Here is an 18,886-nt window from a genome sequence, read left to right on the forward strand (position 1 = left end):
CCCCCCCCCCCCCCCCCCCCCCCCCCGCCATCATCTCTTGCCGGATAGTTAGTGCTCTCTATATCGGTCAACGCCTGGCCCAACAAATACTTCCTAACTTCGTCTTGTGGGTTCCGAAGCTGCTGCGACGGTGGTTGAGAAGCTTGTTGTAAAAGGCTTTATTTACGTACACATTTATTTGTCCATTTCAAAACAGGGCAGTACGGGATCCAGTAGGGAAACTACTGTACCTGTTTAATTAGTACATCCCTCGTGCGTTAGATCGACCTTTTTAAGTATTGATGTAAAGGATCACTATACATTTATAATTTAAAGTTTATTATTTTCTCCCCCATCCCATGCAGGCCGGAGGGAACCCCTTTTGAAGATGGTAAGTAAATGTCTTGAAGGAACGAGTGAAACTTGCTTGATGAATACAACCTTGTCCTGAAGACCAGTGAAATAGCTTCCTTTTCTGCCCATGTGTTTGGGGGCAACCGAACTATTTTTAAAGGCCAGGCAGTTGATTGTACTTGTATTTTGGTAGTGAGCAAATACAACTCAAAAGAATATTGGATGGGTGGGTGGTGAGGAGTGAAGGAAGTTCGAACAGTGACAATAAATATGTTTTTATTACGAAGCAGCCATGCTTCCTGTTTGTGGAAATGATGTCTTGTTATTTTTCTCAACTCAAATTCAGATCAGTCCTACGTTTTCGAACAAAACCAGTTCTTAACACTTAGAGTTTTTAGAATAGCAGCTTCCTGGTTTGGGTGGATATCAGAGAGGAAGTAATTTTCTTGCAAAGTTCAAGTGTTTTTTTTTTATAACTAACTGATTTTGTGTGTGTTGCTGAGTATAGATATATTGTTGTGTAGTTATGATTCTTCAGTTGAGTGATAGATTGATGTATTTACTATGTTCCTATTGTTATGTTTAGAAATAGAAGTTGGGAGGTAGTTGGCACCTAATTCCTCACTTACATCCTAAATTGACAGGAACACCGATGTGGTGCAGAATACCATACAGAAGTGTGGCTTTGAAGCAAAAAAACAAGTAGCTGTTTTGATTGTAATTCAGATGTGCAGCTAATGTTGATTAAAACGATGATCTGGGCATTGGTGTCACTGAAGTGTAATCCTGTGTTTGTAGGATTCTGTAAAGGTAACTTGATATCGAGATATGTGCTATGATGCAGGACATTGCATTTTGCGACTCCACTTGTGGGTTGCTGTGTACAAACAGCAACTGAATATTCGCCAATTTAAATTCAGCTCAGAATTTTTGTTTAAACTCTAATTGGGTGCCACGTTGGAAGTGAGGAGCTGGAAAATGGGAGTGAAACTAAACTATTCTGTTTGCAATGACCTTTTGGGTCTCCATTTATGAACAGAATAAAGGGTGTAAATTTTCTGTAAATCCTCAGTTCTGAGGAAGGGTCACTGGACCTGAAACTTTAACTCTGATTTTTTCCTCACAGATACTGCCAGACTTGCTGAGCTTTTTCAGCAACTTCTGTTTTTGTTGTTGTAAATTTTCAGACTGGGTTTCACATGCCAATATATTGGAGTTAGTTATTCTTATAAATCCAAAATGAATGCTTCTAAAGTTTGAAACTATAGTCAACTAGAATACTGCTACCTGTTTTGCAAGTGGTCTTTCATAAAAATTCCTGTTGTATATGTTGTGCCACAGATGGACCCTGGGATCGTACCAGCAGTGATGAGCTCTGGGTCTTAGTTATGCCATTCTGAGGAAAGATGATAGGGAATCAAATTATTTTTTCCCCTCCCCCCTTCTCTTGGACCTTTTGCATATGCTGTGTGGAATTGGAGGTAGACATGTATCATTTTTGACAGTTGCATGCATCCTCTTTGGTGAACGAGTCAGAGGGTTAACAGAATTCATTATTTCACTACGCTGCAGCCAAGCAAGCAGTAAACGAGCCCGACAGAGCGTTAGAGAGAGACACAGCCCGACAGAGAGTGGGGCTGAAAGACAAGTTATTGCAGTTGGCTCCTGAGCTGTATTATTAAATTGGATAAGCATGTGAAAGACGACAACTTGTAGGGAAGCAGGGGTAAGGTATTAATTACAGAAATTCCACAACATGTAAACAGGTTGGTCAGGTCAGCTAGCTCATGCTGACATTTATACTCTACATTAAGCAAAACTCTCCTGTTTTTTATCTGACTTCGTTAGCATACTCCTCTACTCTTTCTGTTTCCCATTATCCTCATCAATGCATCTTTTTTTTTTGTTTCAACATATTATTGTGTTATTGAGTTTCATACTATTACCACTGTGGGTAAATACTTTAATTTATTAATGACTTTGTTTGTTTTAGCTCTGGCGTCTATTAATTTTTGTTCTTGCAATAAATGAAAAAGTTTACTCCATATCTACCCCACTGAATCCTTTCATTACCTTTTAAAGCTTGCCTCTCAGAGCATATCAACTCTTTTCTGACAGTTATTTTTCTCAGTTCTGCCAAGCTTTTTTCCAACCTTATCTCAAAATTCTTTGTGATAGAGACCAGAATAATGCCCAGTTCCTCTAAGTGTGGTCTAGCAGAGATTTTTCAAGTTTAGCATGGATTTCCTGCATTTCAATTCTTCTCAAAATGAATTCCAGTGCTTGGTTTCATTTTTTAAAAAAATGATGCTTTATTAATCTGTGGAGAGAGATTTTTAATCATTAAGGCAATCAAGAGTTATGGGGGGAAAGGCAGGAAAATGGAGTTCAGGATTATCAAATCAGCCTACTTCTGCTCTTATGTCTTAAGGTGCAACTGTTAATGATTTGCACATCTCAATATGATGCCAATTGTAACCGTTTCTTGTTAAAGAGCTGACACAGGTGTGAAGGACTGGCTTCCTTCTGAGCTGTATGTTTCTGTGTATTACTAGGTGGAAGGTAGGATTTTATTTTTTGTTTGTTTGATTCTTGCCACAGCAGTTGCTGGCAGAATCGTTCCATTTTGTTTATGACTCCTGTGAATGTGAGCCTATTTGAATAGGAGGTGTTATTATTAAGTCAGATTTCAAACTATGCCCAGAGTAAAGAGATACCTGTTTAGCCACTGTACTGAAAGGGTGGTGTCAGGGTAGAAAGGGGCAGATTACACACACACACCTCAACCATGAAGTCTGAAGTCATTTGATTGCAGCCCTGATTTTTATTTTTCACTAACATCTTCTATGAGATGTGGACTTAGCTGGCCAACCTGGCTTTTGATGCCAATCTCTCATTGTCCTTGAGAAGGTGGTAGAGAGATGCTACTTTGAACTGCTGTATTCCATCTGGTGCAGGGAGACTTGCAGTGCTGTTAAGGAGTTCCAGGGTTTGACTCTGTGACAGTGAAAGAATACCAGAACAATTCCAACTCAGGTTGGTGTCATGATCATATGAAAGCAAAATGCTGAAGAAACTCAACAGTTCTGGCAGCACTTGTGGGGGGGGGGGAGAGAGAGAGAGAGAGAGAGAAAAACAGCATTAAAGTTTCAAGCTGATAGACTGTTGTTCAGAGGTATCAAGATCAGTTAGGTCAACCTGGGGCTGAGATAGTGTCATTGCGTTGCTGGTTTCTGGGCTGAGTATTTTAGCATTGCTTAAATTTTGTTCCATTTGTTTGTAGGCTGGCTCTAGGTAGGATATTTTCAACTTTTATAATTGGCACTGACCAATTAAGTTGTGATTTCTAAATCCAAGTGAAGGGTTTTTTTCCTGTCTGTTACATGAGTGTACCCCATTGCCTAGAAGGAAGAGCCAGTGGGCTTGTTCTTTACTGGAATGTGCAGGTATCCTTGGTGAATCTTTTTCCTTTCGTATGTCGGAATATCTTTGGTATGTGTTGAGTTCCAGGACCTTGTTACACCATGCAGGATGAACTTTGCAAACTACAGAATTTTTAGTAGTTATGTACAGCTATCAATTCTCACTCCGTTTAACACCAGTGATTGAATCCTGTCTCTCTACTCCTTCCAGGTACTTTTAAGCTCACAATAGAATTCACAGAAGAATACCCAAATAAGCCACCCACAGTTAGATTTGTTTCAAAAATGTTTCACCCAAATGGTATGTAAATGAAATGTTGGTGTCTGTTGGAATTAATAAATTATCTGGCTTTAATTTATGTGTGTCTTGGAAATAATAATAATTGATAAACAAGGCTCATGGTAGATAGATACAGGCTTATACCTGGTATCATCTACCATCAACTTCATGACCATTGGGGGCAATTTTGTTCATTTTTCTGTTACTGACCTCTTGCACCATGAATGTGGGTAGAATTAGAATTGGAATTTGCTTTATTGTCACATATACTCAAGTATACAGAAGTACAGTGAAAAGTTGTCAATGTTGCTGTACGTGGTGCGTTCTTAGATACAAGATAGAGAAATAAAGGAAAAAGTTATATTACCTTAGTTATTCATTGTATAAGTTAGAAAAAACATTAAATGAAGTTAAAGATAAACATTACAGCCTTTCTGTAAAGGGCCTGCAGTATATCTGCGCAGGGATCTTCCACACGTGGTCTGATTTGGGCTCTCAAACTGCTGACTGCCCACACTGGTCCCCAGCCCAATAATCGTCCCACATGACATCGCACGATGTCCCTTCCCTCCTTTCCATTTTGCTAGGGTTCCCTGAGAGACAGCTCTCTTTTTCAACAGCATCTTTCCTCTGACCTTTGAAGTGCCACTGTTTCTTGTTTTCCCCTGCCAGTCACGATTTCTCAATAAAATGCTTGTTTAAACAATCTAATATGACCAGCCCAACAGAACTGGGCTTTGATCATGGCCCTACTGCCATGTAATCTAGTATTACTTTTGGACAAAATGAATTCATTTTGTGAGAAAGTAGCCACGTTTTAAATGTGAATTTTGAACTTCGGAAGAAAGAATGCTCAAGGTAGAGAGTACCTCTTTTTAGGAAGCTGTGTCTGTGATCAGTCTGTAGGTTAAATGTAGAATAGAACTTCTGTCATGTAGGTTGCAATGAGTGTACCCCTCTCTATTTTACCTGTGAGACATTTCTCATGTTAGATATCGTCTGACATAAGCTGTGGACTGGCCAAGAACAGAAAGAGACCTTTTGTCCTTAGATTCTAGGTTTAGAAGTGAAGAATTCTTGCTGCATAGGGCCTTGGGGAGACCACACCTGGAATATTGTGATTAGTTTCAATCTCTTTACTTAAGTATGGATATATTCACCTCCAGAGAAGCACTGAAGGTTCACAAGACTGTTTCCTGAGATAGAAGGAGGAGAGATTGAGTCAACTGGGCCTCCATCCTCTGTGTTTAGAGGAATGAGGGGAAATTTTATCGAAATATATAAAATGCCAACAGGGCTGAACAAACTGAATGCAAGTATGATGTTTCCCCTGTTGTGATGTGCAGGGGTGGGGCAGAATCTAGAATAAGGGGTCTCTCTCTCAGGAATTGCGGTAGGCCATTTAGGATGGAGTTGAGACATTTCTTCGCTCGAAGGGTTGAGAACCTTTTGGGATTCTGTATTACAAGATTGTGGAGGCCAAGTCATTGAATATAAGGCTTTGAAGGATATGGGAGTGAACAGGAGTATGGTGTTAAGTTAGAGATTAATCCATTATCATATTGAATGGCAGAGCAGGCTCGATGGGCAGAATGGTGCGGTCCTTCTGTGATTCAAATCCAGTCTACATTCTGAGTTAGATGGTTATGGCTTGAGACCCTGTCCCCCAGTAGCAAAGAAAATGAGCACTTCAGCAATGAACCTGGTCTTGGAGATGGATTTTGTTCAGCTTGTCTCTTCAGGTTTTCACACCTCTGCAGTTTGCCATTAGCTGGGAGATACTGACGAATTGAAAAGAAACCAGTCTCTTGAAATTGGTCTGAAAGCAGTTCTAAACTCCAAAATGAACCATATGCAACAATGACCTCGGCGCCTGTAATTCAGCTTCTAGCCGACTCATTGTATTAATTCCATCAGTACCGAATGTTTTGTTAGTGACAATCAAGCAAATTAAGAATGTTACCATAAAACATGTTGTTGAGGTCATATTTTAAAAAATACCCCTTTTAGAAGGGACTGTGGAAGTGATCATTTTTGCATTTGAGAGAGGTGATTTTTGACCATACTGATGTCAGCAGCTTTGTTTTCCTATGTTAGAAAGACCCCCAATCTCACTTCACTTTTCACTTTTTATTGAGACCTGAAATTTGTAATTCTTTCACTCGTGTCAGACTGTTGGAATGCTGCTGCCCTTCACGGTCAGATTCAAAAGCCAAAGTGTTTTCAACAGTGACCTGAACTTTTTATCCCATGAAATTCTAGTCTCCATGGACAAACTACTTTGTACAAACTGTTTTGCTGTCTTCAGTTCTGTTGCCAAAATGCAGTTTTGCAATTTAATGTGTAGTAAAAGGAATGTTGTCATCCAGATTAGAGCCTCAACTGTATCTCCTGTTGGCTGGGAATGCTGCTGAGTTCAGTGTTGTTAAATTATTAAATGAAGGTGTTTGAGTGTGTTGCTTCGCTTCAGAACTTCTGATTATGAATTTTTTTTAAAGAAGGCTTAAGATTGAATCCATTACCATGGAATGTTTTATCTCATTTTTGTTTCCCCCGCCCCACCGTAGTCTATGCAGATGGCAGTATATGTCTGGATATACTGCAGAATCGCTGGAGTCCAACATATGACGTGTCTTCAATCTTAACGTCTATACAGGTAAGTATACTATGTACACTGTTAAATTTGACCCTTTACCCCTCCTAGTTGACTGACACTGCAGAGGAAGTCTTCTGCCAGTCTCTTTTTTTTTTCAGGAATCTGTTGCTCACCAGCGACACTTTTTTTTTGCCTTGTTTGGATGTATCTGCCTCTGTGCCAGCACAGACTGTCCCAGTTCAGACTGGAACTTGCTGTACGGTGAAATTGCAGAAACGAATGCATGTTGTAACACTTAAGTTTCTCTCTTTTAAAAACTATTTCTCTCTGCACTGTTGGATCTGCTGACTTGGTGAGATGTGGCCTTACAGGAATTGGCAACCCTCTAGTATCCCAATCATGTGGCCATTTGTATGTTCGAAAAAATGTGCTTTGCTCAAAAAGTTCGTAAAGGATTACATTTCAACGCTGACAGTCCCTAAAGTGCAAAACCGAGCATGTGTTTAATTCAATATAGCACTATGGTAAAGCTGACTGGGAGATTAGGTGAAGGGTCAATGGATATGCAGCAGCAGACGTTAAAGGAGATATTTCATCAAACTCAATATGGATATGTACCAGTGAGAGGAGGCTGCAGGATATGGATGTGCTTGTAGCTAATGAAGGGAATTAAGGACAGTACCAAGTTGAAAGTGTCCAATTCTTCAAAATTTAGTGATAGGCCAGAAGATTGAACAGCTTTTCTTTAAATGAGAAATTAATGGGAAAATTAAAACAAACTGGAAATAGAAATTCTTAACCGTGTATTTATCTACAAATATATTTAATAAGGACAAGTAACTATTCCTGCAAGTTCCCTCCAAGCCGCTCGCTATCCTGGCCTGGAAATAAATCACTGTTTCTTTAGTGTCGCTGGGTCAAAATCCTGGGGAAGTCCCTCCCTAAAGGCATTGTAAGTCAGCTTACTGCACATGGATTGAAGTGGTTCAAGAAGGTGGCTCACCACCACCACCTTCTCAAGGGCAACTAGGGATGGGCAATAAATGCTGGCCAACCAGTGATACCACATCCCACAAGCCAATTTTTATAAAAAGCCTGAAAGGAGCTTTAGTCCTTTTTTTCTCCCCCTCCGTCCTCTGGGTAGGAGAATAAGTTGTAAAGAGGATATAAGGAGTCTGCAAAAGAATCAAAATATTGGCAGATGGACTAATATGGGAAGATGTGAACTTATCCACTTTGACAGGAAGAATAAAAGAAACACTTCTTCTTCAAATGAAGAGATTACAAAACTCTTCAGTACAGAGGGATCTGGTTATCCTGTACAAATCGCCAAAAGCTGGTATCCAGGAACTGCAAGAGAAGGCCAATATTGTGAGGGGATTGGAGCATGAAACTAAATGTTTGCTGTATTTGGTGATGGGAGATGGTGAGACCGCATTGGAGTATTGCCCATAGTTCAGATCTCATTGCTTAAGAAATTATTATAATTGCATTAGAAGCAACTAAGAAGGTTCACGTGGCTGATTCCTAGGATGAAGGAGTCATCGTATTGAGGAACGTTGGACAGATGGAGACATTTAGAGTTTAGAAGAACAAGAGGTAATCTTATTGAAATATTAGATTGTAATACAGGATTCTCAGGGAGCTGGATGGAGAAAAGGCTGGGTTGTGTGGTACAGCCCAATTAAACTGCAACGTTCCACTGAAATGTGACTAGGTCCATGTCTCCACCAGTCTCTAAATCTCTGGTTGATACTTTTCCTTACTGGGTATAAAGCTCTCCTTCCTGTGCAGACAAATTCTAGTTACTACATTTGTTGAACAAATGATGGGATAAACAGGGGAGTCATAAGATCAGTCACTTGCTTCCCTCCTTTGCAATGCTGGGAGCAGACCTCCACGTGCAGTGACCCTGATTGTGTAGCAAGGGGTCTCTGCACAGCTTGAGGCAACTGCATATGAAGGTGAGGGCACTGAGGGCAACGATTGGTATGTTTTGCGAGCACATCGTTTCTCCCCTTTTGCCTTGAGATTTGTACATTTGTGTCCATTTCTGATCTCTAGGCAGTGTAGAAAGTGGCTGAGGTGAGCTCCACAGTGCAGGAGTTTGATGTGAGACTCACATTATTTAGGGTAACACAGAGAGGGTGCCTTGCCTGATGACCAGGTTATTGCCTGTGGTGGAGAGGGTGTGTTGCTGTCTCGTGCTCAGTTTCTAGTTGCAATGGCTACAAACGAGTTCATTGGTGCACTCCCATCTCCCCACCCTGAATCAGCTCTTGAAAGCCTTCTGGTCGTTTGACATGAATCTAAAGGGTACAAGGAATAGATCGACTCCATGAGCAAAGACTGAACCATTGTACTTGCCACAATTTGTTCTGTCTCCTGAAGTCAGTTTGCTGATTGCAGACGTTAAAAGATCAGCAAACGTGTAGTTGATCTGAGCAGGAGATTGCACCGCTGTTTGTTGGGAGGCTTTGGACAGTGTCTTCCCTGTCTGGGATTGACGCCCAGGTATGTCTGCATGCTTCCCGATTGACTAAGCAAAAGATGTAATGCAGCACCCAAATGGGAGGGGGCAGCCATGCCTGACTCTGGTTTTCATCAGACAGCTTTCAGATTTGCACTTGTTGATTTTAAACACTGATGCTGATGTGGAGCAGTTGGATCCAATTGTGGATTCCTTCCCCAAAGCAAATTTTGGAAAGCACATCTGTCATGTCAGTGAACAGTATTGTGCCAAAGGCCTTCTGGTGCAAGATGATGAGGCATATATTCACACTTTTTTTTCGTACCACACGTGGTCTCGCAGTACTCGGGGAGTAGTTGAATCTTCCTGACCAGTATAATGCATACCTGGTCAGTGGACCACCAGTCCCACAGTGGGCATGATCCAATTGATGATGATCTTAGACAGTATTTTGTAGTCTGTTAAGCAATGAATTAGACTGCCAATTTTGAATATCCTCCCCCTCCTTCCACTTGCAGATGAGGGAGATGATGCCTTTCTTTGTGGGTTCTGTAATGTATTGGCCAAATGTGTACCTTCATACACTTCCAGCAAGCCTGGCCTAATAAACAGCCGACTACAACACTGCTGGTAAACCAATCATTTCCATGAGTTTTACTCTTTTTTTTCAAATGGCCTTTGTCAACTCATCCTGGAGTTCCAAAGGGTCACTGTCACTATTTGCTATTTTTTGAAGATTTAATCTTTGAATACGGAGTAAAATTTCAAAATTTGCCAGATTTACTGGCAGATAGGGTTCAATTTGATAAATGAGATATTCCATTTTGATAAAACAAACAAGGGCAAGACTTACAGTTAATGGTCGGGTCTTGGGTGGTATTTAACAGAGGCCTAGGGCTTTAGGTACGTAGTTCTTTGTAAGTTGTATCACAGATAGACAGGGTGGTTAAGAAAGGGTTTAGCACACTTGCCTTCATTGCTCAAAGCATTGAGTATAGCATTTGGGATGTCATGTTGAGGTTGTACAGAATGCTGGTGAGGCCACCTGTGAGGTCCTGTGTGCAGTTCTGGTCGCCCTGTTACAGGATGGATATTATTAAATTGGAGAGGGTTCAGAAAAGGTCTACCACGATGTTGCTGGGACTGAAGGGTTTGAATTACAATGAGAGGCTGGATAGGCTGTTTTTTCCCCTCTGGAACCTAAGAGGTCGAGGGGTGACCTTACTGAGGTTTATAAAATCATGAGGGGCACAAAATAAGGTGAATAGCAAAGGTCTTTTCCCTAAGGAGGAGGAGTTCAAAACGAGGATGTGTAATTCTAAGGTGAGGGGAGAAGGATTTAAAAGGGACCGAAGGGGCACAGGGTGGTTCTTCTGTGGAATGAACTGCCAGAGGAAGTGGTGGATGCAGGTACAGTTACAACATTTAAAAGACATTCGGATAGGTACGTGAAAAGGAAAGGTTTAGAGGGATATGGGCCAAACGTACGCAAATGGGAATAGTTTAGTTTGGAAGTTTGGTCAGCGTGGACGAGTTGAACCAAAGGGTCTGTTTTCATGCTGTATGACTCTGACTCTCAACAGTGAAGATGGTACAAATTGTTGCAGCAGGACATGTGCCAGTAGAATGGAAGACCAGTGGTAGAAGGAATTTAGTATTGGAGAAGTGAGAGGTGAGGTATTTTGGCAGAAGGGTAGGGAGGGGTAATACAAACTTAATGAAGGGTGTGCATGAACAAGGGACCTGGTATGCATATACTTAAATCTCAAAGTGGCAGGGCATGGTGAGCAAAGCACATGCATGTTTGGACTCCATGAATAGTCATTGAGCACCAAAGCAGGATCCTGCTGACCATTTTACAAAGCTCTGGAAGGGTGGCGTTGGTTGGTTTATAAGGTTATTTTGGCGAAGGTTGCTCTTTTCAGAGCAAAAGAGATTGAAGGGAGATTTGATAGAGGTGGAAAAAGATTATAACAGGCTTAAATGAGGAAGACAAGGAAAATAATTTCCTATTGACTGTACAAGGAGTAGAGATTCATAGATTGTAGATTTTTGACTTGCGATGCACAGAGGAAGATTTTTATGCAGTGAGCAGTAATGAGCATGAGGGTTGATGGAAGCGAAGAGAATCGAAAATCTCGAAAGGAAATTGGATGGGTGCATGAAGGAAATAAACTTGCAGAGCTACAGGGACTGAACGGTGGGACAAGAGTCTGACTAAATTGCTCCACAACAATCATAGACTCTGGCTCAAATAGCCTTCTCTGAACTTCTCTGAAATGACTGAAGCTAAGCTAGTACGACTATGGGTTTGACATCACCCAATGTTCAGTGAACCTATTGGATGTAGGCTGGAAGGGCCTTAGCTGGCTGACTCCTCACTATTTATATACCAAAGAAATGAGGGAAGTTGGAACATCAGCATATAAATTACAATATGTTATCAGCATGCCCAGCTCAATCGGTCTGTGTATCTTTCCTACAGCCAGCAGGTATGGTCCTGTGCACTCATCCTGCTCCTATTATCCCTTTATCACTCTTGCCTTTGACCCCCATTCACTCTGTTCTTAAATGTTGACATGACCTGTGCTGCTTTTGACAGCATCAATGCAGCTAATTCAAATTTGCACAGAGTTAAACCTGGCCCCTTGGGGTTTAAGTATTATATGGTACACTGTCCTTCTGAACTAGACAATCAGGAAATGTGCCCTGTCGCTTTTCAATCCAGAGCAAAGAATGGAAGCACATGGCAATAATATGCCCTCAGCAGTTAAAGCATTTTACCATTGTATTTTATAGAATCGAGAGCGTGCAGGAGTTGACTTCGCACAGAATCTTTGATAATTGGGGCAGAATAGACCATTCGGCCCATCTAGCTTGCTCTGTTGTTCAATATCATGGCTGATTTCACTCAACACTTTCACAATCTTATGTTGTAGAGAATTCTACAAATTCACCACTCTCCGAATGAAGAAATTTCTCCTCATCTCCACCTTAAATACCCTACTCAGTATCCTGAGATACCTTGCTCTTAACTCCCCCAGCCAAGGGGAACATCCCTTCTGCAATCAGACTGTCCAGCCCCATCACAATTCTACATCAAGATCCAACGCCCTCTGCCCCCCAACCTCATTCTGAACTACAGTGAATACAGACCTTGTGCTTCTGTTGGTGCTAGATTTTCAAGTAAAGTACTCGTCCAGTTCCATGTGTCTGCCATTTCCCCGTGTTCATGTACTCGCTGGTTATCATGTTGAATCTGAAGAAAGACATTTCTGTAGCTGTGTTTGAGATTTCAGATCGTTTTCAGCTGGCAGACCCATAGCAGGGAAACTGGAAGATTAAAGCACTCACCATTTCCAAATTGCACTTCTCTGGAATAAAATCACTTAAAAAATTCTCTTCTATATTTGTGATGCTGGCTTTTTTGTCTAGGCGCAACTTGTAAGGGAAGTAATTATTTGGGAATTTAATGTTGGCATCACAATTTGATTGAAAGTGTGATCTTAAAACATTTGAACAGTCTATGTTGCTGACACATCCCAAGCAGTTAGGAAAGAATGGAATGGTAATAGCATTGCTGGAATAGTAATCCAGAGTTCTGGGGGGATGTGAGTTTATAATCCCATTAGAGCTGTTGTAATTTAAATTTGAATAATAAATCTGGAATATAAAACTGACCTCTGTAATGGTGACATTGAAACTATTGGTTGTTTAAGAAAACAATTTTTTTTTCACTAACACCCTTTTAAGGATGGAAATTGTCATCCTTACCTGGTCTGGTCTACATGTAAACCTACAGCAATGTCTTAACTACCCCTGAAATGGCCTAGCAAGCCATTCAAAGGCAGTTAGGAATGGGTAATACATGCTGGCCTTGCCCACATTCCATGAAAATATATTTTAAAGTATACACTTGCATTTTTCAATGTTTTTGTGCCACTGAGAAATTTGAGTTCAATTTCTTTGAATCTTGATATATTAATGAACTAAATGAATGAGGTCCCAACATGGGGAGAACCACTATGAGAAACTTAATTTTTGCATTTGGTACCATGTGGCGACACCTTGGTCTGTGATCTTTGATGGAAACCTGCACTATGTGAGACCTCAAACACAAAACAAACTATTAGGTTCAGAAACAAAGATTTTGGATTCACTATCTCGAATGTCGCAAAACATTACATTTAATTACCTTTTGGGTATCGTCAAGCGTGGCAGTGAACTTGTGCCATAATAGTAATTAGAGGACATTGCCTAGAATAGTGAAGAAATTCCTGTGTTCTTTTCAATATTGCATTGGGATCATCACCTAAGGTGCAGACAGAAGGACCTTAGTTTAACATCTCTTCTGAAAGATGCCTTTTTAACAATGTAGCACTCCTCAACTTCACTAATTTGTTGACCTCCAGTGTGTGTTTAAGTTTTAGGGTGGGGTTTGAAGCCAGTGGTTGGTTTGTTTGCAGGAAAGCTGGTAAGTTAAGACTTCAACTAAATTGTTTTCACCAGTGGCTCATCACAGGATATTAAAGGATAGAGCAAAGACTAGGGAACCAGGATAAGAACAGACAACCACAGTGTAAAACCTAGTGTAAGTGTGATGAGTTGAATGATATCCTGTGCAATTTCTGTGGCAAAGAAATATTTTTCTCCCTGAGCTGAAGGATGTTTATGCTGGAATGGAACAATGTTGTATTTCTGCTAAGCACATTAACCCAAATATGGTACAACATAACCAGTCTTGTTGGGCAGAGCAGAAAGTACTTCAGTATATCTCAAACCTTTTTTCTCAAAAGGAGTGTGCAGGCAGAGTAGAATCTAAATAGATTGCCAGTTGCTACTGAATTGAGGACAGTTTTACATGATGAGGGTTAAGCCTACTAGGAATGAGGCTTCTCGAGCTCTCTTTCAGAAGGATCCTTTGCAAGTGGAGGAGATTTATATCTTATCAATCTTGGCTGACCCCAGGCTCGAGAGATGATTTGTCTTGTTACCTGGCTTCCAGCCAGTCAATAACACCTAACATTAGTCTGCTACATATGATTTGGGAGTAGGTCATTCTGCCCCTTGAACCTATTCCACCATTCAGTAAACTCAGATTACACCACTGCCAACCCTGAAACCTTTCACCCACTTATCTATCTACCTCTGCCTTAAAAATATTTAAGGAATCTGCTTCTGCATTTGAGGGAAGCATTCCAAAGACTCAGAAACTTGGAAAATAGTTACCTTCTGTCTCTCAAATAGGTGATCCCTTACTTTCTAAGTGATCCCTAGTTCTAAATTTTCCCACGAGGAGACTTCCTTTCCATATCCACCTTGTCAGAACCCCTCCATCTTGAATGTTTGTCAAGTTGCCCCTTACTCTTCTAAACACCAGTGGATACAGGCTTAGTCTTTCCTGGTAAGAAAATCTGCTCATTCTTGCTATTAGTCTAGTAAACTTTCTCTGAACTATTTACGATGAATTTACATCCTTCCTCAAATAAGGTGACCAGTACTGCATGCAGTACTCCAGATGTGGCCTCACCAATGCCTTGTGTGAATGAAGCACAATCTCACTACTAATATATTCAATTTCCCTTCCAAAAATCCATGGTATTCTATTTGGTTTTTATAGTTCCTTGTGCTTGTGTACTAATATTTATGATTCATGACTAGGCAGCTCGATCCCTCTTGATCTTAGATTTCTGCAGTCTCTCTCCATTTAGGTAATACACAGTTTCATTCTTCCGACCCAAATTGCCAACTTCATATTTTCCCACATTACACTACCATTTGCATAATCGGTCTATATCCCTTTACAGCTTATGTTCTCTTCACAACTTTATTTCTTATCTTTGTTCCATTGGCAAGTTTAGCAACTGTGTCTTCAGTGTCTTCATCCAAATCATCACGCTTGTAAAACATTGAGCCTCTATCACTGATTCCTGTGGCACACTGCAATATCTTGCCAACTTGAAAAAATTAATTTATGCCTACTGTCTGTTTCCTGTTAGCTAACCAATTTGCTTCCATGCCAATCAATATGTTACCACCCATACCATGAGCTTTTGTTTTCCACAAAAATCTTGGCTGTGACACCTTGTCAATTGCCTTCATTGAAATATAAGTACAGTACATCCACCGGTTCTCCTTTATTCACAGTACATTACTATCAGACAACTCAAATAACTTGGTCAAACATGATTTTCTCCCTTCACAGAATTGTGCGATTCTATCTGATTGTATTGAATTTTTCTAAGTGCCCTGCTATATCATTTGGCCTGTAGTTTTGTGCTTTTTCTTTTTTCTGGTTTTTTTTTTTTTTAGTAAACTTTATGCTATTTACTAATTTTAATGGAATGTTCCCAGAGTTGAGGGAATTTTGGAAGAATTAAACTCAGCATGTCAACTGAGTTGGCCATTTTTTTATAAAGACGACAGGATGAAGTCCATCAAAACCCAAAGATTTCTAAGCCTGCAGCTTGACAATCAATCAAACTTTTTATATTTCTAACTAGCTTTCTCTTGTATTTTCTCCCCCTCTATTAACATTTTAGTCACTTGCTATTTTTACATTCTGTCCAATCTTCTAACGTGCCAACCATCATTAGGTTTGGTACTATTTTAACATTTTTAGTTAACAATGGATGATGGGTCCTCTCCTCAGATTAATTCAAACAAGAAAGTAAAATTCCATCTTATTCTGAAAGATCCCCTTAGATGTCTGCCACTGCGTCTCTCTTTGCTATCCTTTAACCTAATAATTGCACTCATTTAATTTGAAATGCAAGTCTTTGATCTGCTGTTCTCCTTCAAACTGAATTTAGAATTCAGTAATTTAATTCTATAACATTTGCTGCTACCCAAGTGTACCTTCATTATGTAGTCATTAATTTCTATCTCGCTGCAGAGTACCAGGCTTTGTATAGCATGTTTTCTGTCTGGTTCTAGAACCTGCTGTTCTAAGAAGCTATACTCAAACCATCTATGAATTCCTCGTGTAGCCTGTCTGTGCTTTTCTGATTTTTTTTTTTTCCGTATTGTGTAGATTAAAATCCCTCGTGTTTGTAGCTGTATCTTTCTGACATGTTTGGTTTTTTTTAAATTCTCTGTCCTACTGTGTGTTTACTGTTAGGTGGAGTGTACATCACTTACACAAGGAATTTCTTGCCTTCATCATTTCTCATTTCTACTCAAATCACTTTTGTACATCCAGGTTCCCTAAACTTCTGTTATGCCAATACTATCTTATTTAACAGAGCCATGTCTCCCTTTTCCTAGCTTCCAGTTCTTCCTAAATGCTATGTACCTTTTAATATTTGGGTCCCAATCTTTCCACCTGCAGCAATTTCTTTGTAAAGGCTATCAGGACATTGTTTATTTTTGTTAGCGCCATCATTTTCCTTTGTTTTATTTTGAATGCTACGTGCATTCAGATACAGACTGTTCAGTTGTGTCCCTTTCATTATATTTGAACTCTCTGGCCTTATCTGTTGACTGATTAACTTGGATTTGTACTCGTTATCCTTTCCTGTCATTGTCTGTTTGTCATTTCTCCCCTTCCTCTCCTGGCTTGACTCTACCTTTTGATTTCTGTTTGCTGCAGAGAAGTGTGAATCCTCGTCACTATATGTCCCCTGACTGCCAGTATATTCCTTTCTGTTACAAATCTGAAAGTCCTGAGCCCTAAGTCAACCTGAAACTTATTGGGATGAATGGGTGTTCTGATCTTGATTACCTTTATTTTGGAAAGTGTTGTTTCATCTCAAGTGGTTTGCTTATGTGAACATTCGTCCTTTGCATCAGCAATTGATGTCAGTTATCGCTTTTTTTTCCTCCACTCTTGAAGTTCACTTCCAGCTAGATAGTGAACAGAAGCAAGTGGCTAACTGCATCCCACACCCAATCCATGGGCATCATGTCTGGGCGATTGATCTAAGCGATTGAAACGTTGATATAAGCTCTCAAGCTGAACAATTGATTTGAATGTAGATATTTGGCAGGTTTGGCTTGCCTGATTCAAGCCCAGATTGGAGCCTCTAGTTTTTGTTTATTGCTGCAAGATGGCCACTTAGTTCATGAGCTTTGCGTTCTGATGATTGAATCTCCCTTTGTATTGTAGCCTGTTTATTTCCAAACGGTGTGCCTGTGTGTATTGAAATTCACTTGTGCTGCTGAAATGTTACCCACTGCAAGTCCAACACGACTGTTTATGGTGCCACATTCTCTTGTACCACTGTTTTTCCATCTATTATGAATGACTTATTTATTTTTATGCAGAGTTTGAGAGCTTAATGGGGGGGAGAATGTAAATGCATTCAAAGGTAGACCGTCTTAATACTTCCACTTTAAAAAGAAACTGCAAATATTTCATGTGTGTAACTACACACGATTGTGTTGCTGTTGATAATCTCTTCTTTCATTTCTGATTATAGTCTTTACTGGATGAGCCAAATCCGAATAGTCCAGCGAACAGTCAGGCTGCACAGCTGTACCAGGAGAACAAACGGGAATATGAAAAGCGGGTATCTGCAATAGTGGAACAGAGCTGGCGGGACTGTTGACCCTGTCTAGTGCCTACGAACACTGTCAGGCCATGAGAATCATGAAGCATTTGAGTCCTTCTCGTTCTAGCATCATCGCATTATTTTGCAAGCTAAACTGCTACAATGCTGCCACCCGTCTGAAGCCTTTTTCCCTGGACGTTGAGTCAAAACACATGTTGAAGTACATGCAGTGTACATGGGGCACTTGCCAAGGAATTTTTAATTTGACTTTCAACTCTGGTCATCCGCCTTTCCTGATGGTCTTTCATAGTATGTCTGGGCAGTATCAGGCACATTAAAAAAAATAAAGGTGCGCTGTAACAGATACAGTGTCATTTGCTTTGCATATTTTGTGCAGCTTCTATGTATAGCCCAGTGAATGGATTTTTCAAAGTTGGAAGAACATTGATCTGCCCCAGCCAAAATCCACCATAACAGTGAAGTCTTAAATATAAATTACCAGTGGGTCAGTGTCACTTCTGTTAATGCAACAGATGCGTGTCTCTTCTCTGAAGCCAGCACTCTAGTTCTTGGCCAGAAGAACTCTTACTAGAAGGTGCTAGTCTATATATTTAAAAAAAAAAAAGCAATTTTTGAACCTTTTGATAAAATGTCCGGGGTACTGGAGCTTAGCAGGGTGGTCACTCTTGTGACTGTGTTTCTAGTTCTCTGTAGCTCTGTTGTGAGTGTAGGTGTGCGTGTGTGAGAGAGCTGTTGCTGCATGCTTTTGTTTTAATTTCTTCAAATTAAATGAAGTGCTTTTCACTTTGTTGAGAATTACAGCCATCAATAATCCCATTAGTTACGTTAGACCAAACTTGTATATTCAGATACCTAATGCAGTGATGTGGGATATGGGAAGAGACCTGTACCTTGTATTGTCTGATGTTCTAAGTACTTTTTTTTTTTCTGCACATTAGTCTTTTGAAGTGACAGTATAACTTTGCACTATAGTAACCCATGTAAGAAACTGTACATTTTCTCACTACTTGTAAATAAAACTGCAACCTTGATATTGTGTCTTGTGTGACTGGACATTAGCTTACTGAGCTGCTCAGCAAGCTTCCATTTAATGATTGAACCACACAATTTTAAAATATAACTGGAAGGATTTTGGGGTATTGAAGCCATAGACTTATCAGAATTATTCTCTTAAGTGTAAATGTCTCAAAGATTTGTTTCAGGCTGTACCGTGGTCTAACCTATTTTATTTCAGATCTAGTGGGTAGTTTATAGTTGTACTTACGAGTGGTT

The 18,886-nt window shown here is 40.1% G+C and overlaps 1 protein-coding gene and 1 long non-coding RNA gene across 4 annotated transcripts in view; one reads left to right on the forward strand and one right to left on the reverse strand.

The window, feature by feature from the left end:
- ube2a (ubiquitin-conjugating enzyme E2A (RAD6 homolog)) overlaps window positions 1-18,645 on the forward strand; it is a 19,558-nt gene extending 913 nt beyond the window's left edge. For 2 of the 3 annotated variants that reach the window (XM_048605418.1, XM_020515030.2), the window contains exons 3-6: window positions 345-370; window positions 3,967-4,056; window positions 6,603-6,691; window positions 17,522-18,645. In XM_048605418.1, the coding sequence (XP_048461375.1) occupies window positions 345-370; window positions 3,967-4,056; window positions 6,603-6,691; window positions 17,522-17,650 (334 nt within the window). In that variant the 3' untranslated portion in view covers window positions 17,651-18,645. The remainder of the gene's footprint in view (window positions 1-344; window positions 371-3,966; window positions 4,057-6,602; window positions 6,692-17,521) is intronic. The other variant, XM_020515031.2, reaches the window with a different exon arrangement.
- Window positions 3,170-18,886, reverse strand: part of LOC125484878 — a 26,980-nt gene continuing 11,263 nt past the window's right edge. The window contains exons 2-3 of the long non-coding RNA XR_007263684.1: window positions 12,258-12,434; window positions 3,170-3,428 (exon numbers count right to left, since the gene is read on the reverse strand). This is a non-coding gene — a long non-coding RNA (uncharacterized LOC125484878). The remainder of the gene's footprint in view (window positions 3,429-12,257; window positions 12,435-18,886) is intronic.

Source organism: Rhincodon typus, chromosome 14 (assembly GCF_021869965.1).
Source record: "Rhincodon typus isolate 14 chromosome 14, sRhiTyp1.1, whole genome shotgun sequence".
NCBI lineage: Eukaryota > Metazoa > Chordata > Chondrichthyes > Orectolobiformes > Rhincodontidae > Rhincodon > Rhincodon typus.